Source organism: Phocoena phocoena, chromosome 18 (assembly GCF_963924675.1).
Source record: "Phocoena phocoena chromosome 18, mPhoPho1.1, whole genome shotgun sequence".
Lineage (NCBI taxonomy): Eukaryota > Metazoa > Chordata > Mammalia > Artiodactyla > Phocoenidae > Phocoena > Phocoena phocoena.
In genome coordinates this window covers 66,096,724-66,118,968 of record NC_089236.1, presented here as the reverse complement: position 1 = coordinate 66,118,968, position 22,245 = coordinate 66,096,724, and the positions used below count along the sequence as shown (strand labels likewise).

Genomic DNA, 22,245 nt, shown 5'->3' with positions numbered 1-22,245 from the left:
AGGGACACCAGGGCAGAACGAGCTGGGTCTCCTGAAGCACAGACGCTCTCCTGAGCTCTCTTCCCTGATCTCTACGGGGTTCTTGGAAAGCAGAAATGATAGGAAACAGGAGCAAACTCACAGTTCGAACAGGTGCCTGCTCACTTCTGCATCTACTGCACTGAGCGGATCGTCCAGGAGGTAGATGTCTGCATCCTGATACACGGCTCTAGGAAACGTAGAGAGATGTCAGGAGAAGGACGCTTCAAGCTTCCTGTGTCCCATCTTTGAATCAAGATGGTGTCCAGCAAATCACTATTCATTCCAAGAGCCCATGGAAAAGGGCCAAGACCCTGCTTCACACAGGGCCCACCCGGTGAGCGGGGTCTGCGCGCTCACTTCCACTAGGAGCCATGGAGGAGGGAGGGGCAGGAAGGCAACTGAAACGCCATTTACCTGGCGAGGTTGACCCGGGCTTTCTGGCCTCCACTCAGCGTGGTTCCCCGGTCTCCTATCACAGTTAGGTCTCCACCCTCCAAAAGCTGTAAATCCTACATGGAGACAGAAAAGGGGAAAAAGAGAAAGATTTCAAATGTGTTCTCCTCCTGCCATCCTAACCTTTTTAGCATTAGTTCTTCATACAAGTATTTGATCAAAAGCAATGGGTACATTTCATAGTGACTAAACCGTAACCTTAAACATTTTAAAAAACATCTCTCGGGGTTCTTCGTGTGTTTACATTCTGTAGTTTTTCACAGCATTTATGCATTAGGTCATTTTAACAGATACTTATTGAGGATCGACTATTTGCCACGCACTGTTCCGGGCACAAGGAATTCAGCCATGAGGAAACATAGTCCCTAGAGTTGCCTTCCATGGTGGGAGATGGAAAATTAACATGAGTGCAAGTACTAAGGACTAGAAGAAAAAAGAAGCCAACTTAGGGGGACAGGGAGTAAAGGAAGGAAAGTGAGTCACTAGTGGGGTCAAGAAGGGCTCTGTTCAGAGGGGGTTGGAGCAGATGTTCTGGAGGGTGGAGGGGCTTACACTGACCTGGAGAGGGTGCTCCGCACAGAGCAATGAGCGAGTACAAAGGCTATGGGGCAGACGGCCAAGGTGTCCCGGGACAAGCAAGGAGGGCCGGAGAGCAGAAGCAGAGTGAGAATGAGGGGAACGAGGGCAGAGTCAGGGCAGGAGGAGCCCTGGTGTCAGCCCAGTAAAAGGGGGAGGGGAATGGGGGGCCTGACACGGTCTGAGGCTTTTAAGGAATCACTCCTGCCTCTTTGTGAAGGACAGACAGTAAGGGGGGAGGGTGAGAGAGGATATCAGTTAGGAGGCCACGGCAATAACCTAGGTGAGAGATGACGGTGGCCAGGACCAGAGTGGGAGAAGTGAGGACGGAGAGACGGGGTCACACACTCCACACACACTGGGAAGGTGGAGTCTGTAAGGCCTGCTGATGGGACGGGTGTAGGAGGTAAGAGAAGAGCACTGTGTTATGTGGGGCGTGAGGAAGGGGAAGAACAGGGTCTCCATTTACTGGGTTGGGGAAGATGGTGGACTTCCCCACCATCCCCTGATGGTTCAGGAGACTTCGCTTGTAGACGAGCTGAGATGACCTCTTGGTGATGTCACAGTGCAGCTGGATATGCAAGTGGGAAGGTCTGTGCTAGAGGCCCAAGTGTGAGGGCTGGTGTCCCAGGCTGGTGAAGGCCCAGGACTTTTTTTAAATCAAGGAATAAGTGTGTCTTAAACTGGACATCTTGCTGACCTCGGCCTAGCTTCCCACTTTCAGAGAAGGGATAACACCTGACCTCTGTCTTCACAGTGATACTTAAGACATATTGACAGAGTGACAGACAAGGTCTATACAAGAAATGGGAGAAGAGCAGGCTGGGCAGGAAAGACAAAAGCGAAGCAAACAGTGTGCTCGAGGGACACCAAGCAGATCAGCTGGACTAAGTAGGTGCCTGTCCGTGGAAGCAAGAAAAACTCAAATTTAAGAAGGATATGAAGTTTTGTTTTGTTTTGTTTTGTTGTTGTTGTTGTTTTGTTTTTTTGCAATTCGCGGGCCTCTCACTGTTGTGGCCTCTCCCGTTGCGGAGCACAGGCTCCAGACGTGCAGGCTCAGCGGCCATGGCTCACGGGCCCAGCCGCTCCGCGGCATGTGGGATCTTCCCGGGACGGGGAACGAACCCGCGTCCCCTGCATCGGCAGGCGGACTCCCAACCACTGCGCCACCAGGGAAGCCCGGATATGAAGTTTTGACTTGAGGATCTGGGAATCTATCAAAAGTTATATTTGAATTTTATTTAAGAAGTAAGTTGACCAATCAGAGTACCTGGGAAAAAAAGAAAAGATGACAAGGACATCCCCCAAATGACAAGATAACAACCAGATTTAAGCTACACAGTGTTATATTAGAGACCTTTACTTAGACTGCCTATAATTATCACTGGACAGAACGTGGCACAGACAAGCAGCGTTTGTGGGGAGTTCGTCATCTACTAAACTCCTCAGACATCAACCTAGGATACACAGCACTATCTTTCTGCAGATGGAGCCCTCATTTCTTTGTCTCTACTTCAGCAAATCTGGGGAGAAAGCAAGTGGCACACTGGGGTCTCCATGATAAACAAATCGTTTGATCTCCCTAAGTCTCATTTTCCTCTTCTACAGAATGTGCCGCAGAAGCAAGTGTCAGTAAACTCAAGGATGCTGTGAGAATCCAAAGAAGAGTATGTCCTCAAGCCCGTTCTCTACATCTTTATTCCTGTCCTGGACTTGAGGACACGGGGAGGGGGAAGGGTAAGGTGGGATGAAGTGAGAGAGTGGCATGGACTAATACACACTACCAAATGTAAAATAGATAGCTAGTGGGAAGCAGCCACATAGCACAGGGAGATCAGCTCGGTGCTTTGTGACCACCTAGAGGGGTGGGACAGGGAGGGTGGGAGGGAGACGCAAGAGGGAGGAGATATGGGGATATATGTATTATGTATGGCTGATTCACTTTGTTATACAGCAGAAACTAACACACCATTGTAAAGCAATTATACTCCAATAAAGATGTTTTAAAAAAAAAAAGTGTATGAACATCCTCTGTAAGTGGAAAAGGACATGAATTAATTGTAACTTGCTGTTGGTGACTTATCCCTATTTTCTCATCAAACCAACAGTGGGACCCCATTCACAGTGTGAATCACAACAGGGAAATCACATGACCCTAAGAAGAAGAGAAATACCATCTCCATCATAACCCTCCCTGACAACCAGAAAGACACACAGGTCCCCTGCACCCTCACTGGGTTGCATCAAATGAAAGGGAGCAATTGCTCTGTCGTGAAAATTCATCACTGTTTTACATATTTCTTTGTTAGGCTCAAAAGTTTATACCATCTCTTGCTTTTGGTTTTCACGAAAAACAATGAGCCATTTTAAGATAGGTTTCCAGCCTTAAACACACGCACACAAGCGCACACACAGTTGCTTAGCCTCCGTTTCACTGTTGACAGTCCTTGCAAACTGTTCCACTTAGATTTTATGTCATTTTGGTTTCCTTCTCAAAATTGCAACTAGCTATAGCACAGCAATCTTCACCACATTCTAGAAGAGGCACTTAAATCTACTCTTTCATTTAGCACAGTTAGGGCATATGAAACAGGCTCTCTGAGTCTGGTAGTAGGACTTCAAGTGTGTTATTTACTCTGCAAATTATTTAAGGACCAGCCCCAAATGGGAAAACCATTTCAAAGGAGTTGAAGTAAAATCCAAGTCAGGCTAATTTCCCAGCCACCATTTTCTGATTAGGTTAAAGGGAAAAGCCTGAGTTGAGCATATATTATAGTTCCTCCCACTGGAGGAACTGTTACCTTTCAGTTAAATTTCACCAATTTGCACTGAAAAGCAGTACATAGACTAGAGAAACACGAGGAAATGGCGACGCTGGTTTGACGCCACCCATCCTGAAGCACATCGAGGGCCCTTCAGCGATGGTGGAGACTTACAGTAGAAACATCACGGAGCAGAGACTGTGGAAACAGCTGATGAGGAACAGATGCGAGGTCCTGGCAGAGGAGGGCTGGGTTCCAGAGTCAAACAGCAGGAGGCCTCTGCCTTTCTTCACAGTTTTTCTTCCCTTTGGAATTGCCCCTCCTCTCACAACCTGTCAATATCCTGCCCATCTTTCCAGGCTCAGCCCAAACACACTCCTCCATGAAACCATCCTGGAGTCGTCTCTTTTCCTGCTGGGTTCCTAAGGCTTTGTTTACATCTTTCATGAAGGACCTTCTCTCAGCTCCTGGAGGGGAAGCTCTGTGCACCAAGCACTGTTCTGAACCCTGATCCCGATTTTCTCTAATCCTCACAACAAGCTGTACAGTAAGTACTGGCCCCATTTCACAGATGAGGAAACTGAGACTAAGTGAGGTTACATCGTTGGTCTGAGGACTGTCAGCTTTTAAACAGAAGAGTTGGAATCTGAACCAAGCTCACGGCAGTTCATAGCCTTCTGCTCTTTGACATCATGCTATCCAAGTGGTGACTGAAAAGTATATTTGAAATGAAGGCAATACTAAAATAATTCAAGACTTGAAGGCCTCTATACCTAGATAAGGAAGTATCAATAAACTTCTTATTCTATGACTGTCAAGGCAATGTGAAAATGTCCAAGTTGGCAGGAATGTGGTAAATATGAAATAAAAGTACAAGCTTGTGGGCACCCAAGAGGGGTTTGTAAATTCAAGCGATCTACGTGAGAAAATATTAAACTAGAATTTATCACTGTGATACCTTTAAATATGTATTGCCTGGAAGTTTTTAAGAGCCTTCGAGTGGCTGAAGATAATATGCACACAAATGTGACATACTATATTACTTGTGTTGTGGTAACAGAATATTTTTATTGTCGATTAATATAATGTACTATGTGCAGGGCACCTATATAAATATCAACTCAAAAATGGAAGTTAAATACTCAGATACCTTCCTTCTTACATGTCACATTTTATGGATGTGATTCTACCAAAAGCTAGCTGAGCTTATAATTAATAGCCAATTTATTTTCAAAATCACTCTAACATTTATAGACTGCTTGTTAGATCCCTAGCAAGCAGGTGCTTTAAAATCATTACTGCATTTCATCCTCAAAACAACCTCATGAGGTTGACAGTATTATTATCTCCACTTTACAGATGAAGAAACAGGCTTGTAAGGTTCAGACAATCAACCAAAATCACACACCTGGTCAACAGAGACCCTGAGACTCAGCCCCTGAGCCTTCTGACTCCTGGGCCTTGGAGTTGATGTCATCAGCCTGAATCGATGTTGCCAAATGTGATTACATCTTATCTCTCTATTTTGTTACAGAAAAGTTTTCAGCTCAATGAACTTTAATGTTTACTTCAATTAGATATAGTATAATGCATTTATATTATTATTAACATATGTAATTACGTTTATGAGACCTAGTATAATACGTCTATGTTGTTGTTAACATATTTAATACAAGAAATGTTGCTTTTTTTCTGTCCCCCCACCACCCCCCCGCAGGATTTGGGGGAAGTGGGAGGTAAGGAGCTCTGTAAGGAGAAACCTTTATTATATTTATATGTACCTACTACATATGTACAGATGTAGAGAAAAGGGCTATAAGAGTAACAATAGCTAACATTTACTAAAAACCTGGCATATTTGCATTTTATAGACACTGCCTGTAGCCTTTACAGTAATCCCACACCTCCCCCATTTAATAAGAGAGGAAACAGACAAATACCTGGAGTTACCACCCAAGACTGTTTCTCTCCAAAGGCCAAGGCTTTGCTACTACCTGTGCAGTCTCTGTATCTACAGGCCAAAATAATTCCAGAATACCACTATTATCTGTGACTGTCTTATGCCCATCCACTGACACAGGGATTCCAGGAGGAGATAAGCAGAGGATCTCATTACTCAAGTGGTTCCCAGGTGTCGTAAAGACCTTGCTGACCCCTTGCTAATCAGAGTCATAGACAACATTTCAGAGCAGCAGCAAAACCTCTTGGAAACCCTCTGACCCAACGCCCTCATTTTGCCGCAGAAACGTCAGAGGCCCAGGCAGGAAACAAGACGTGTCCAAAGTGACAGCAGGCAAGTGACGAAGCCGGGGCCAGGACTCCGCTCTCCGCTCCTTCTCCGCCCTGGGCCTCCCTTCCTGCCAAGGAGGGAATGGGCACGAGGGCCCCAACTCTATGTCCCGACCACGCAGCACGACGGGAGATCAGTCCGTGCTTATAAACCTCACATCACGTACAGAAGAATCGCTCTGCAGCCCAATCCCGCAGGGGCCCCTTCCCACCAGAGTCTGTGCCGCAGGGACACCCGAGGGTGGGTGAAGCCCCAGGACACGGCCTGAGTTACTGCTCCCACCACCCCACGGGGCTGGGGCAAAGCCTCAGCCGCCGGGGAAAACGCTGAATGGCAGCGCTATCTCAACACCTGCTTTTCTCCAGAGATGCTCAAATGTTGGGGGGAAAGACAGGGCTGAGCTTCACCAGAAAGGCAAGGTCGTGAAAGAAACACCCACACACTGGCCTAGGTCTCTGGAGTATGATCTGGGAATCGGGAGCTGGACGTGATTAAGGTAAAGAGGAAATATCTGAGATCTGCTTATTCCACATTCAACCCTACCTTCATCCATCACCCGCTTTTTAAAAAGTTCCTTCTTTTAAATTTCTTCATTTGAGAGGCAGCGTGACACCGTGGAAAAGCATGGAGTCTAGAGTCATGCAGGAACAGACTGAACTCGAGGTGCAAATGTTGAGGAAAGCTGTTTCATCTCTCCAAGCCTCAGTTTTACCAACTATAAAATGAGGATGGTGACATCGAGGACACTCACAAAAAATTAATAACCCATATACTTCTTATGTGCACGCATGAGCGTCTGTGAGCGATGGAAAAATGATTTGCACGTGGACTTTGAAGAGATGGCAGCTACTGTTCTCACTGTTATACATGTGCTTTCCCCCTTCTTTTCTTCCACGATATATATACCACTTAATAAAAACCTAGCTCATTACTGCTAACTTGATGTCATTTCTGCAAATGCACAATCTCCCATTAACGATAACCTGGGAGAAAGAAACAGAAGCCCATTAAACGAGCAAGCAATTCTGTTTTGTCCACATCAACTGATGCAATCTATGATGTTCAAGCCATTGTTCAAGCAGAATTACTCTTTCCTCACAAGGCGGGTTTGGAGCCCTCAACACCACGCCCTTGAAAGCCTGTCCCAGCCTTTTCCTCACAGCATAAAAGGGCAGTCAGACGTCCAGAATGCACTGACCAGACCCCGGGGGAGCCCTTTAATGCTATCATTCACTGATTTTTATAATCCAAGAGAGTAACACAGTATTTATCAGTATTTACATTTTTCTTTCTTTCTGCCAAATTACATTCTCCTATCAGATAAGTTCAGTTTTCACCATTCGTTCACTAAGTTCCTTTAAATCCCAACAGAGTTAAATGTTTTCAGTTGCCATTTTCTGTGAAACTCAATGCCATTTGTGAAAACAACCTTTCCCCCAGTGAAACAATGCAATTAGAAGAAGAAATTTTAAAGCGCTCCGCTTTCCTTAAATAATAAAACACAAGTCAAAAATGGAGAGGGAAACCTACAGACTGAAAGGGAAGGAGGAGGCATCAACCAAGCGCAGAGGGCAGACCTTACCTGGAGCCTGATTCAAACCACCAGCGAATGGGATTTCTCAGTGAGATGATTAACAACATGTAAACACTGACGAGAACATTGATGATATTCAGGAAATTCAGGTTACTTTTCAGGTGTAATAATGGGGTAATTTTTTTCCAAAGGTCTTTTAGAGAAGACTAGTGAAATGTTTACAGATGAACTAATCTGAGGCCTAGGATCTTCCTCAGAATAATTTGGGGTGGGAGTGGGGCCGGCAGTGGGTGGGGGGGAGAGATGCAGCAAGACTGGCCACAAGCCGATCCTGGCTGAAGCTGGGGGTGGGTTCATGAGTACTCATTACACTGTGCTCTCTATTTTTTACAAATTTTTGTAATTGCCCATTAAAAAGAGAAGTTAAAAGTGAATAAAACTTCACAAAGTGAAACAACTCCCTCCCCAAAAAAAGACATTCTATGATTGCTGGTATCACATCAGGATTCAAATAGTGACATACATGTGTGCATATTTACTCAGAAGACGAGATTAAAGTATTAAACAACATTAAAAGATCTTTCAAAATTTGAAAGAAACTTTTAACAAACCTTGTAGTTTAAACCAACGCTCTCATTATTTGAAATTCGAGTATATGCAACTCAAAAGTCATGACTCACCTTTTTCAAAGCACAAGCCTTTATTACTTTTTCATATCGTTCTTTTTCATATTTCTTCCCAAATAGAATATTACTCCTCAGAGTTCCTGAAAACACCCAGGGCTGCTGAGAAACATACGCGATCCTCCCGTGCACGCTGACCAGCCCCTGGCTCGGGGGCAGCTCCCCCAGCACAGCACTCAACAGTGACGACTGAAACAGATGCCAACACACACACGTGAACAGGCAGCACTCAGGACGGACACGCCAGCAGGACAACTGTCCCCACCCTGGGCGCTTGATAAACGATAGAACCCTTTCCTTTAGAATAACGAAAAAATAAGATTCTAAACCCTTTCATTCAGAATCTTATTCTGAAGGAATAGGATTAAGTACAGTATTCTAAACCCTTTCGTTTAGAATAGGATTAAGGCAGTCAGGACAAAAAAAAAAGGAAGAATAACACCATTGGTCAAGGTAAACTAATGGTTGATAAGGATTATTAATAAAGTGCTATATTCAGCAAAGACTAATTAAGAATGTTTAACATTCTTAACTAGCAGAGCAGCCCAGCAGGACGTGTATTTCATGTATCTGATGTTTAATGCAGCTGTTCTTGCATCCAGGTATCCTTTACTTGACAAATACTTGCTCTTAAAAAGCTGTGTGTGAAGAATATATCCAAAATTATTAAAAGAACTCTGAAGTGAGTTGTGTCCAAAGCGCAAAAGTCCATCATAAAGGAAGTCATCACCCTCTTGTGTACACATCACCCTCTTGTGTACACATCCCCCTCTTGTGTACACATCCCCCTCTTGTGTACACATCCCCCTCTTGTGTACACATCCCACGTTTAGATTTCTGTATTCTGTTGTACAGAACACAGGAGACTAAGTGCACGTGCACATGTCCTTCAAATCTTTAACAACACACAGGCGTGGCACATCTGTGTCCACAGCATCACAGCTCTCACCACACTGGGCTGAAATAGTCTGCCTGCGTATCTGTCTCGCCCCAGAACCTGGCTGCCTCTGGAGAGCAGAGGCGTCCGGGGCTTGCTCACGTCTGTATCTTTAGCGCCAGCACATGGCTGCACACTCACTACACGTGCACTGACGGGACCACGTCAAGTCACACGAGGAAATGCTCAGAGCTTCCCGGAAGAGCCATTACCACCTCCAGACCTCCTGGAGGGCCCACTGTGACAGCAAGAGGTCCCCACTGTCTCATTCTGTCCTGAACAGCTGTCACATAAATCATTTCCTTCACGGAGACGTCCAAAGTCCCGACAAGCAGTTCCCAACTGTGTAACAGGAAGTACCAGGAAGGAAAACACAACGTGCTTACTAGTTTATTAAAATAATGTACTTAATAGAATATTCAGTATGAGGCTTTTAATCATTTGTAAGGTTTCATTATGACCCTTGGTTTTAACTGTCTATTTCACTAATCTCCACAAGGTGGCAGCATAAGTGCATACATGCCTGGCCCTTTACTAATAAATAATTTGAAATCTCCACTAATCGCTCCATTTTCATTCGATAAAGAATGAATCTCAGTAACGCTCAGCACGCAAAGGGGCACGTTATAGGATAAAGTCACTCTTGGTAAATTAACTCTTACAAATAACGGTCAAAGCTCTAATTTCACGAGAGCTCTAACTGAACACCAACAGCAACAAAAAATGGGGAACAAAGAAATTAATTATGGGGACTTCCCTGGTGGCGTAGTGGTTAAGAATCCACCTGCCAATGCAGGGGACCCAACACAGCCAAATATAAATGAATAAATTAATTAATTTTTTAAAACTCTATTAAAAAAATTAATTATGACATCATGGGTCAGAGTGATAAAGCCTCATATTTATACATGTTTCATGCATTACCTGTCCTGGCTAAACAGGGGCAATAAAGTACTTCTACTGTAAGAAAAACAAAAAACATGAAGATACCTGCGACAGCACACAGTCCAACGCAAGGGAGAAGGACAAAATACTCATCATGCCAATCACAGGTAGTATTCCTGAGAGACGTAAGAGTGTATGCACGTGTTAAGAAAACTGTCAGTAACTGCTAATGTTTAAAAAGAAAAAAAGAGTGGTCACACTTGATTAGTAAAACCCCAAAAGATCGAAAGGCAGAGTCTGCCTCATCTTCAAAATGAAAAACTTTGCTGGAAAGAACTAAACTAATTATAAAACATTCACAGACTAAAGAAAAGGACAATTATTTTTCATCACCAAAAAACCTAGCCCCAGATTTTATAGGTATTACAAGTCTATCAAGAAGAGGCTAGATTTTAATACATGAGAAACATTTTTAAAGCTTCTCCATTCCTTTCTTCCTGTCTGACACCTAGGGTTCCCATTTTACTACCTTTCACTCAGTTACGACAACAAAACAATGAGCCACATACAAACAACAGCTTCCCGTTGCAGCCCTTCACAGTCTGTCAGGGCCAGACACTGAGTTCCCTCCCTGTTCAGGCTTCAGGATCGGGCACTGCTCGGCCGTGACCAGAAGGGGGCAGCACTCGACAGCGCAGGGGTACCGGGGACTGTCTCCTGATTATACAGGCTCAGGGGGCCACTGACTCAACAAGGACCGTCTGAGGGATGATGATCTGATCATCAGCTAAGCCCCACTGTGTAACGGACCATTTGAAATCCCTGCCCCGTGGAGATTTGGAGGCTCTCACAGGACCATTTATTTTAAAGCTTCAAGACTGAGACCAAGTCCCATCATTTCATGAATGAGACCTGGGTCCCCGAAAACCTCCCCCACCTGCCCACCTGGCTGTACAGCGGAGCAGGTTACAGAGCTCATGTCTATCTCCTGCCTCCCAACCCAGCATATCCTTCATTCAGAAGCAGCTTCTCCCCAAAACCTCCAAAGTCTGTGCCCCTCCCGCTCCGAGGGCTCTCTCACCCATGACCTAAGTCGACAGGTCCTAATTACTAACGACCCCAGCGTGGAGCAGAATCCTTCCATAGGCAAGGCCAGGACAACAGAATAGGGTGTTCTGTAGCATAATGTAAGTTGCACAGAAGTCTGAGAACATGTTACTAAGTTCTTGAAAGAAGAACAAAGGAGCTCATTTAAAAATGCTACATAGTTTGGTACAAAAGAAATTTGGTAATGGGTCATTCAAAGTACGTGTTAGCATTCACACAGAGTCGCCTTTATAATGGAACTTTAATGATGCTTTCCATAAATGTGCATTATGATGAGAAATACCACACTGGAGGTAAATCCATGTGCACAGAGGACCATGAAACCAGGGGGCAGGGGGAGCGTTTCAGTCGTCGGTAAAGGGGCTGCACAGGGTGTGCAATATTGACAACTTCTTGAGAGCAGACCCTGTGTGTTTTCTGTTTGCCTGAACAACATAAATAAACCAAGTGTTGGAAAATCACCAGTTCTCCCTGTCAGCTTGCCACACAGTGCAACCCTCCAACTGGGAATCACTGGTGCTCACTATGTCCTCCTGCTGTCGCCTCCCCGTCCCTGGCTAGAAGTAGCCAGAGTAGCCAGAACCATCTAGAAGCCATCCCAAAGTAGCCAGAACCATCTAGAAGCTTAGGATGGGGAGCCTCCACCCTGCCCGACAGTAAAATCTGTATGAAGATCCATGGCTTCACTCCGTATGTAGTAAGATGATCTGAGAATTCAAGGCAAAAAATGTACACTGATTCCCCAAAGCCTCTGGTCTGTAACAATTGTTTATGTACCTGTTAGTTAACCCATTCCATACTGCAGCATTTTGTCTGTCCAATCCTATAAAGTCTAACATTACAAACGTATGTACTTGAAGTTCAAAATGTGCTAATACTTTGAAAGCTCTCCTGAAAATGAGAGAGAGAGCAACATGTCAAACATCTTAGGCTGATTTTATACTTAATCTCCAGTAGTTGCAAACCTATTCCTGATTTTGAGAATTTTTATAACATACTTTCAGTAAATGAGCAAATCACACTTCACAACACGTGTAAAGTCTGAAAATTCTCTGATAAATCTATGTCTTCAGTTGCCTGTTAGCAGTCAAGATTCTTAGAATGAAGAATTTGTTACCTCATCCCAAAAGGCAGTGAAACCTTGCACGTCCACTACGGTTTTACCATCTGATGGCAGCTGAGGGTTGCACTGGGATATCTCATCAAGTAACGGAAAAGTCTACAGAAAAGGAAAAACAGATTGTTTAAACTGCAGGAACAAAACACAAACAAAAATAATCGCTTTCCTGGAATTTGCAAGAAAAAACTTTATACAGCTTATGTATCATTTTGCCAACTATATTTAAAATGTTGGTTCACATCAGAACATACTAAATAATATATAGGATAATATATACTATTATTATAGCATATAGAATATACAATCATACAGTATATATAGTATACATGTATAGATTATTATATATATTACATATGTATACTATATATATTACATATGTTTGTGTGTGTGTATGTGTATATATATATATATATATATATATATATATATATATAAAATAAAGAGTTCCGGGCCATGAGAAAAGTTGTAACTTTCTCAACAAGTATACTGGTTTACTAGTTCCTCCTTAAGGAGAAAATATGGCTCCAAACTCCAACACATGTAAAACCTGGACATTTTTATTGTTTTACTTTTGTGTCACTAACAACAAACAGGGGAGTTGGAGTTGGTAGGAAATGATTCCACAAATATTTCCTGAATCCCACCATATACCAAGCACCATGTGACATACTAGGAACACAGAGAGGAAGGCCATTCCCAGGCCTTCAGGAATCAGGTGGCACAGGACAGGCTGGGAACACAAGACAAATGGCAGAGACTCGGAACTAAAACCCTGGCTCTGCCTGTTTTGAGTTGTGACCTTTTCCTGGGCACTTAAGTATACTCTGGTCTTCTCGTGCACGTTAACTCAGTATCACTGCTTGTCACTAACTATCACTCAAATCATCGCTCTAAAAATGAAATGCTCTTATTAAGTTTCTATCTCTTAAAAAATAGTTTACAAGCATCTATTCACAATCACTTGTCTCTCCTTAGTCAGTGCCCTCTCTCCTCGACAGCAGGAATGGCCACATCTCCCACTTATTATTTTCATACCACTTAGGAGCTATTCAATGCAATTCAGCTGAACAAACCAAGTCCTGTGAACCACTACTGAACTAACATAATCATATATAGGAAAACTCCCTCTTGCCCTGCAAATGCTGGACATAATTCAACAAGAAAAGCTACAGTGGTAGAGAAATACCACCCTCGCTGCCCACTCCCCGCCCCCCAAGAACTGTGAATGTGTGGCAGACAAAGACTGCTGGCTGTCCTCCAAATCTGCTCTCGTTCTTCTGAGGTAACAAACCCCAGATTTCAGCTGGCACCTGGCAGCCTAGAAGGAGGCCCTCTCTCTCCAGCCCCCCGAGCAGATAGGTGTAGCCATGTGACTACATCCAGGCCGGTGGAAAGTCACAATGTCCGGGACCTTCATCCACCCCACGGCCTAGGCCTCAGAGGTTACCAGCTGGGTCAAGGCCACATGCAGAGGAGTAACAAGAGAGGAGGAGTCTGGGTCCCTAACACCCTGGAGGATCATACTAACCATGGAACTTGTTATGGGGTGAACTGTATCCCCACAGAAAAGCTATGTTGAAGTCCTAACCACAGTTACCTCAAAATGTGACTTTATTTGGAAATTGGGTTGTTGCAGATGTAATCCATTAAGGTGAGATCACACTGGACTAGGGTGGGCCTGATACTGAGCAGGACCCTGTAGGGCTCCTGGGCTCAAAAGCCTTTCTGAGTCGCACATTTCTTTGATAACAGGAAATAGGCTTCGTTCAGCCTCCACGACCTTCCCTGAGTTCCAACAGGCAGGTTCAAGCTGTTGTTAATTAGGGAAGGGAGGGGATGGGAGACAAGGAGAAACAGTCAAGAGAAACAATAGTACAGCCTTGCGGGCAGGGTCCTGGTTCCCCATCCAGGGATACACAGAAAGATATCTTTTAGCTGTTTTGCAGATACTGAAACCCACACGAGGTGGGACAAGTTAACGGTTAAGCACATAGACCCCAGACCAGCTGGAACCAGAAGGTCGATGATGTTGACTCCCACTTACCTCCCCACCAACCAATCAGAAGACTCCACCAGCTGACCACGCCCTCTTTGAACCATTAATATAAAACTTCTCACTACCCCCTCCAGGTTGGGAGACACAGTTTTGAGGGCATTAGCCCACTGTGGGCCCCTTTGCCTGGCAACGGAATAAAGCTATTCTTTTCTACTTCACCCAAAACTCTGTTTCCGAGATTTAATTCCGTGTCGGGATACAGAGGCCAGAGTCGGCTGCCGGCCCTGAATCCAATATCATTGGTGGCCTTATGAGAGATGCAGAGACAGACACACAGACAGAAAACCACCACACGACGGTGCAGACAGAGGTTGGAGTGATGGCAGCTACAAGCCAAGGAACGCCAAGGTGTGCCTGCAACCGCCAGAAGCTAACAGAGGCAAGGAAGGATTCCCCCATTGACTAAAAAGATATATTCACAATCTAAAAGTTGACAGTGCTGTTTTATTCTGCAGTATTCTTAGGACTTCAAGCCCAGCAGGCAGCATCTCAAGTAACTATGAGAAAACTGCTCCAAGGAGGCGAGGCGGAGCTAGGATATACAGGAGCTTTCCAACAAAGGGCAAGTAGTAGAACAAAAGATTACTGTTAATTAAAGAAAACCAGATATCCCAAGTTAAGGAATTTAGTGCTTTTCTATGTATGGGAAGACGCAAGAGACTGGGTTCACCGAAATCATTCCCTTGATATGCACCTCAGCTATCTGGGGCCAGTATCCTGTGTTTTCACATCCTGAGTTTCCTCAGGGCTCCCCACAAGGAGTGGCTGCAGTCTGATGGCCGCTAGATGGCAGTATTCTTTCCTTTCCTGAGTCTCCTCAGGGCTCACCAGCTCATTCTGGAGCGCTGCAGTCGCTGATGGGTGTGACATCCTTGTTTACTGATACGGCAGGCAATATTCCATTTCTCACCCCTTGCAGGATTCAGAGAGATCTTGAACCTCCTGACATCTTGATTTCAGACTTCTAGCTTCCAGAACTGTGAAACAATAAATTTCTGTGGTTTGGGCTTCCCTGGTGGCGCGGTGGTTGAGAGTCCGCCTGCCGATTCAGGGGACACGGGTTCGTGCCCCGGTCCGGGAAGATCCCACATGCCGCGGAACGGCTGGGCCCGTGAGCCATGGCCGCTGAGCCTGCGCGTCCAGAGCCTGTGCTCCGCAACGGGAAAGGCCACAACAGTGAGAGGCCTGCGTACCGCAAAAAAAAAAAAACTTTCTGTGGTTTTAACCACCTGGTTTGTGATGCTTTGTAATGGCAGCCTCAGGAAACTGTTACAGAGCCTTTGTACAAGGATTCTTGAATGAGAGCAAAACAAACTATCTGTGAAAACAGCTTTAACATGGGTAATTCTAGGACCCACACGCAACCTGAGTCCTAAGCAACACAGCCGGCAACTGAAACGAGCATGTGAGGATGTTTGAGAAATAAGAACAACACACGAAGAGTAACCTACTACCCTAAACGTCATAAACACCCTTCAAGTCCTTGACATCCCCATCTATCATGCCACAAAGCTACAAATGTGACTGCAACCTTCTACTTCAAAAGAACAAGTAAAAACGGAACTTGAAAAGGAAGACAGGATCCTTGCATTTCTCTCAAAGACAAGCTGGCAGGAGACGCTATCCTCTCGTTCCCACCTCCTCTCATCCAGGCTCACTGAGAACCTGAACACTGGGCATGGCCGCTCCTACCCGCCCCGAGCCCGTGTCCAGCAGGAGGCAGGATGGACAGTGGTCTGAGCACTCCTCTGCAGGTTTCAACCACTGCAGCCTGAGTTCTCTCTCCACACCACCTCTCCCATCGTCAGCCAGGTACCAGCTTTCGCCTGTTCTGCCACAGTTCATCCCTCTCCCAATTCTCCTTTCCTCCTGAAACAACATAATTTCAGAATCTCACTTGCTATTGCTGTAGCAGAAACTAGCTGAGACACCCCCATTATGTTAGCCCTTATTCAGCCCTTATTCTTTCCACCCATCCAACCGGTCTACAGGTTTTTGTTTTTTTGCGTTACGTGGGCCTCTCACTGTTGTGGCCTCTCCCGCTGCGGAGCACAGGCTCTGGACGCGCAGGCTCAGCAGCCATGGCTCACGGGCCCAGCCGCCCCGCAGCACGTGGGATCTTCCCGGACCGGGGCACGAACCCGTGTCCCCTGCATCGGCAGGCAGACCCTCAACCACTGTGCCACCAGGGAAGCCCCAGTCTACAGGTGTTTTTCCCCCTCTCTCTCTCGCTTCACTGCATCCTGAAAATGCCTGCCCTCAGCTACAGTTGTACTGTGCACCTAATGTTTACTTCTCCAAGACAACACTCCCCAACCTTCCTTTCCTTTGTGAGCATTCTTCATTCCAGAAAGAAGGTCACAGAATAACCCCGAGGACCACCAGAACCTGTTCCAGAACCACCTGACGCCAGCCCTAATGATCTCAGTGTCTCCAGGAGGAAAGAAGAATCCAAGACTACAGCAGCCCCGATCCTTAGCTACAGCCGTATTTTCCACTCTGAAACTATGAGACCCCTTCCTATTTCCCAGGAAGGGGGCCACAGTCTTGAGAGCGTTAGCCTGCTGTGGCCCATTTCGCCTGGCAAAGTAATAATGCTACTCCTTTCTACGCCTCCAAAGCTGTGTCTCCGCGTTTCTCTTCAGCACTGGTGAACAGAGGCCTGGTTTTGCAGCAATACTATTAATCGTTTGAAATACTGATACAACTTTTTTTTTTTTTTTTTTTTTGATACGCAGGCGTCTCACTGTTGTGGCCTCTCCCGTTGCGGAGCACAGGCTCCGGATGCGCAGGCTCAGCGGCCATGGGTCACGGGCCCAGCCGCTCCGCGGCATGTGGGATCTTCCCGGACCCGGGCACGAACCCGTGTCCCCTGAATCGGCAGGCGGACTCTCAACCACCGTGCCACCAGCGAAGCCCCTGATACAACTTTTTTTCTTTTTGCTGGTTCCTTCCTCAGCCCTCCCCAGCACCACCGACCCTCCCCCAACACCACTCCCTCCTGACCTCTTTACAACACCTGAGAGCGTCCGCCACACTTCACACCCTCCAGTGACCCACAGCACCTAAGTCCATACTCCCACGTGGCCTCTGCCTGGATGCCCTGAGTATTAATCCCACCCATCCTTCCAGGCCCATCTCAAAGGCTAATCGCCAATCCTCCTAGGAACCAGCTCAGGGTGTTCCAGGCTGGCGCTGCGTTCCCTAGCTCTGAATCCCCGCAGGGATATTAAGTCACCAAGACGGTAGACACAACGTCATCCATGCACTTACACAGTCCCAACTCCAGCTAAGGCTGAGCCTTGCACAGAGTCGGCCCATCGTGGGCATCAGCTAAAGGAAGGAACAGGCTGTAGGGCTGGTTCAAATCCGTCCAACCACTATCCGCGCGGCAACAGCCTTACACAGTCTGGGCTAACACAGCAACAAGCAAAAGGTTATACGTACGTTATACACCTTGTCTAGACAGAAGCAAATTCCAATTTCACCTTAAGCACGTTACCAAGACAAAAACTCAATATTCAGTGTGTGCATAGCAGAACAGAAACTCCCCCTGGACTTCCGCCTCATGGCCCCTTGGACTTTTCCTTCCAAGGACCAATGACACACAAACACGCATCCACAGTGAGTTTCACGACTTGATTCTTTATTAACCCCCCACTTGATGAAACAAATTCTAAGCAGGAAGGACTTCTCTGCATTTGCCGCCTGCCACTGCACATACGTATCTAGCACCTCGCCAGGCATCCGGTAGATACTCAATTATTTTGTGGAATAAGTGATTGAATGGATGAATACATTCCAAATTTGTTCCCAAAAAAGTCTAGCATAAACCGAGACAAGTTTTTCCTCTCAACCGATTTTAGTCATAACAAGATCTGGTCGTCTTTCATATTTGCTAAAATACACTTTGGCTTTGTGTGTTTCTTTCTACAGCTAGGGCAACGTTTCCCAAATGTGGCCTATTTTCAGGTATACAGGAGCACTTACTCAAGACATAGATACCTTGAGCCCCAGACAAGATCTAGTGAATCAGAAATTCCAAGGTGTGACCATTTAGTTTTTTAAAAAAGCACTCCAGGTGATTCTGACGAACTAGAGAAATAAATTTTTTAAAGGGTTATAGAAACCATAGACAGAATCTAAGACCTAAAAGAAAATAATATCTCAACGATTACTTCGACCCACCGAGAAGGAGTTTGTCACGCTAACACCAACCCTTCTCACCACTCTCATCCTTGGCCACTTGTCTCGCCTTTACTGAAAGCAACTACTGCCAAAAGAAGTTTAAATTCCTAGACCACCGTCCTGGTGCAAGATGTATGTACATGAGGGAAAATTTAAGTTTCTTGCCCAAATCAAAGACGCTTCGTTCATCAGGACACAAAGTAGCCTGACAAAGTCCGCCCCAGAAATTCCAAAGCTCTCAGCGGGTCATAATTCTAATGTTACTGCGCGCACCTACACGGGAAGGAATTTCAAGACGCAGACAATTCAGATGCATTTTTGTGGAAAAGAAAGAAAATCCACCCGAATATTTGAGCATAATTCCCTGAAAACTTTCTGTAGGACTCCTTTCATGCTACACTCTTTGGTGCATCACATAATCCGTCAAAGCATCAGTTACCACTTTTGCCACTAAAACCATGCTTAGTGGTTAGGCATTTGCAGGAGCCCAGACATCATGGAGCTGGATGGTTCCTCCAGTTGCACATTTTCTGAACACCTGCTATTTGTGAGGAGTATAAAGATGAACGAGGCCCTGTATCTGCCCTTTAGATAAGGGAGTTCAGGGAGGGAAAGAAATCCACAAACACATGGCTTAGTGAGGACCAAGCCACATCCAGGAGCTCAAAGGAAGAGATGGGGATTCAGGAGGGTGTGATGTTTAATTTTATGTCAACTTGGCTAAACCCAGTCCCCAGACACTTGCTCAAACACATATTACAGTGAAAGTATTTTTCAGATGAGATCAAACTGAAATCAGTAGACTCTGAATAAAGCAGATTACCCTCTGAAATGTGGGTGGGCCTCATGCAATTAGACAAAGGCCTTCAGAAAATAAAGACTGACCAACTCCAAAGAGGAGGGAACCCTCTCTCCTGACCACCTTCAGACCTGAAATGCATTTTAGCATAAAGTTTCATTGTTTTAATCTTCTTTTATTTCATGATGATCAGGAAGACAGTCAGACTAACGCTGTCATCCAAGTAAGACTGAGGCATTTCTAAATACCTGCAAGGCCCAAGAGCCCAGGCCAGGAGCCAGGCCAGCAGAGTCTACAATGAACACCAGGCAGTGCGGGGCACAGTTCCTCTCTTTAGAGAGCAGGTCCACCAAGTCTTTGACAGGCCTGCAGCTTGCACCTGGGCACACCTTTCCTCCAGCTACAAAATACAAAGAAACCATATGGGACTAAAAATAACTGTGTGCACGCACAGTTGGGCCAAATTCTGGACCAAAAGATTTAAAGAAAGACAAAAAACCCAACTGCCATTTCTGAAGAGCTGGGAGCAATGAACTGGGTGTCGGGAGTAAAAGCAGGGTACTGCACATGCCCCCCTGCAATCAACACCACAAAGGGGTGGGCAGACCACCTAAGTCACCGGTCCAGTCTGACCCCTGGACACACCCCACCCTCATCCAGTATAAGGAATGAGCCCCCCTCGGCGAGCGAGCGAGGGAACCTGTCACTTGTTCTCGCTCCCTCCTGCAGCCAGTTCAGGGGCCCCACAAAAGCCTTGCCTGAATCTGTCTGGCCTCAAGTCAATTTCTACTGACTGGGGAAGGCCAAGAACCCTGGTCGGTATCAAGTCCAGCAGGGCTGGTTTGAGATACACAGATGAACACACACAACAAGGGGAAGATTCAGATCTATTCCCACTCTGGATAAGGTCCAGCTCCCCTGCGTTGAGACCCTGCCAAGGCCCGATGTTCCAGGAATGCCGAACTCCAATCTGCTCCCTCCCTCTGCATTTCTCTGGCAGCTAGGACAGGTTGAGCCACTCTGGACCTCCGTGGGGTCCCAGCTGTTTCCTGCACCTGTTGTTTCAGGCAATCCAGTGTTTATTTGATGCCCATGATGTGTCCAACATGGGCCAGGCACTACGCTGAAGAACTACCAGATACAGTCTGCTGTGAAAGGCCTTAGAATACTCCTGGGGAGTCAGGATCACCCCACGTGACATGATGCTGGGCGGTGCGGGACTGGCCGTGCACATAAATGGAAGCCCTAGATCAGTATGAACGAAAATGCTGGGAGAGGGGCATGGGGCTCTGGAGGCTTAGCAGCATTTGCTTAAATCAAGGACAGATGAGAAGGCAACCCAGGGGGCCCAGGAGAGTGCGCCGAGACCCGAAAGTGGGGATGAATGAGGCAGGTCACAGGGACAAGCTCCCTTCCCCACTCCCCCGCCAGAGTGGAGGGTCATGTGCTGGGAAACAAACAGAGCGGCCAGTGGAGCCTAGAGTTTAACATTTTGACTCTGCAGGAAACAGGGAACCTGTGAAGGTCTTCAGAGTAAGAGGAGATGATGAAAACTAGACTTAATGAGATATTGCACATGACCAAAGGTACTAAGAAGGCAATAATGTAACAATGGTTAAGAAACCGGGCTTTGGGGCTTCCCTGGTGGCACAGTGGTTGAGAGTCCGCCTGCCGATGCAGGGGACGCGGGTTCGTGCCCCGGTCCGGGAAGATCCCACATGCCTGGGCCCGAGAGCCATGGCCGCTGAGCCTGCGCATCCAGAGCCTGTACTCCGCAACGGGAGAGGCCACAACAGTGAGAGGCCCGCGTACCACAAAAAATTAAAAAAATTTAAAAGATAATAAAAAAAAAGAAACCGGGCTTTGGGCATAATCCTAGTTCTGTCATTTACAAGCTATGTGAGGATGGGTGAGCTATTTCACCTGTTACAAGAGCCTGTTTCAGATGAGTCATGAATATTCCTCCCTCTCTTGACTCAATTCCCTCCCTTTCACCTCGACCCTCCTATATATATATACAGTGCCTCGGCCCAAACGGGGTTGAGAAGTTGATTTGCGAACTAAGTTCCTGTTTCTCCACTCTTTGGCCATTGAATAACGCTTGTGCTGTTCCAGACTCATCACCGGTTTAATCATTGGCTGTGGGAATCCGAATGGAAAAACAACCGCCCCAGCCAAGATAAGGGTTCTTAGCCTGGGCTAGAACCCCGGCATGAGTCCAGGCGAACAATTCGGTGACAAGTACAGCAGTTACCTACACAAGGAACATAGGCTCCAGAACAAGACCGCCTGGTTTGGGATCCTGCACCACCACTCACTTGCTGTGTGATGGTAGGCAACTTACTCAACCTCTCTGCTTCAGTGACTTCAGGTGTAAAATAAGAGGTAATAGCTCCTTTCCTTCCAGCAGGAAAACTGGAAATGGGTGCCTACCAAAATCAATGAGAAGTCTTCACCTTCCCATTTCCACCCACATACATTTTGAAAATGCACAAACAGAAGGTGTTTGGAGAGTTCCATGCCCTGCCTGAAGTTAAGGAGACATGTGTCTACTTTGTTATTATTTACATTAACTACACCCATACACCTTCTTCTAGGCCCCTCTTGCCTTAAGGGCCATCAAATAGCCAAGAGATGTAGCTACACACACTGAATACACCACAACCAAAATAAGCATAGGAGCTCCCATCCCCTGTGGATCCCCTAGACCATCCCATAGAAAAAGAAAATATCAGAATTTGTGGGAAAGATGAATGGGTTAAGGTCCAGAAACAAAAGATCTAATAATCACCCAAGTGTGATTAAAGCCCCAAGGTTCGGACTTCCCTGGTGGC

General features: G+C 46.0%; 1 protein-coding gene across 1 annotated transcript in view; it reads right to left on the bottom strand.

Annotated features, from left to right (window-relative positions):
• Window positions 1–21,532, bottom strand: part of LOC136137558 (ATP-binding cassette sub-family C member 4-like) — a 127,079-nt gene extending 105,547 nt beyond the window's left edge. The window contains 8 exon segments of the mRNA XM_065895937.1: window positions 122–208; window positions 436–530; window positions 8,317–8,508; window positions 12,366–12,467; window positions 13,039–13,098; window positions 16,117–16,293; window positions 19,660–19,811; window positions 21,448–21,532. Of these exon segments, the coding sequence (XP_065752009.1) occupies window positions 122–208; window positions 436–530; window positions 8,317–8,508; window positions 12,366–12,467; window positions 13,039–13,098; window positions 16,117–16,293; window positions 19,660–19,811; window positions 21,448–21,532 (950 nt within the window).
• Window positions 21,533–22,245: the final 713 nt, after the last annotated feature.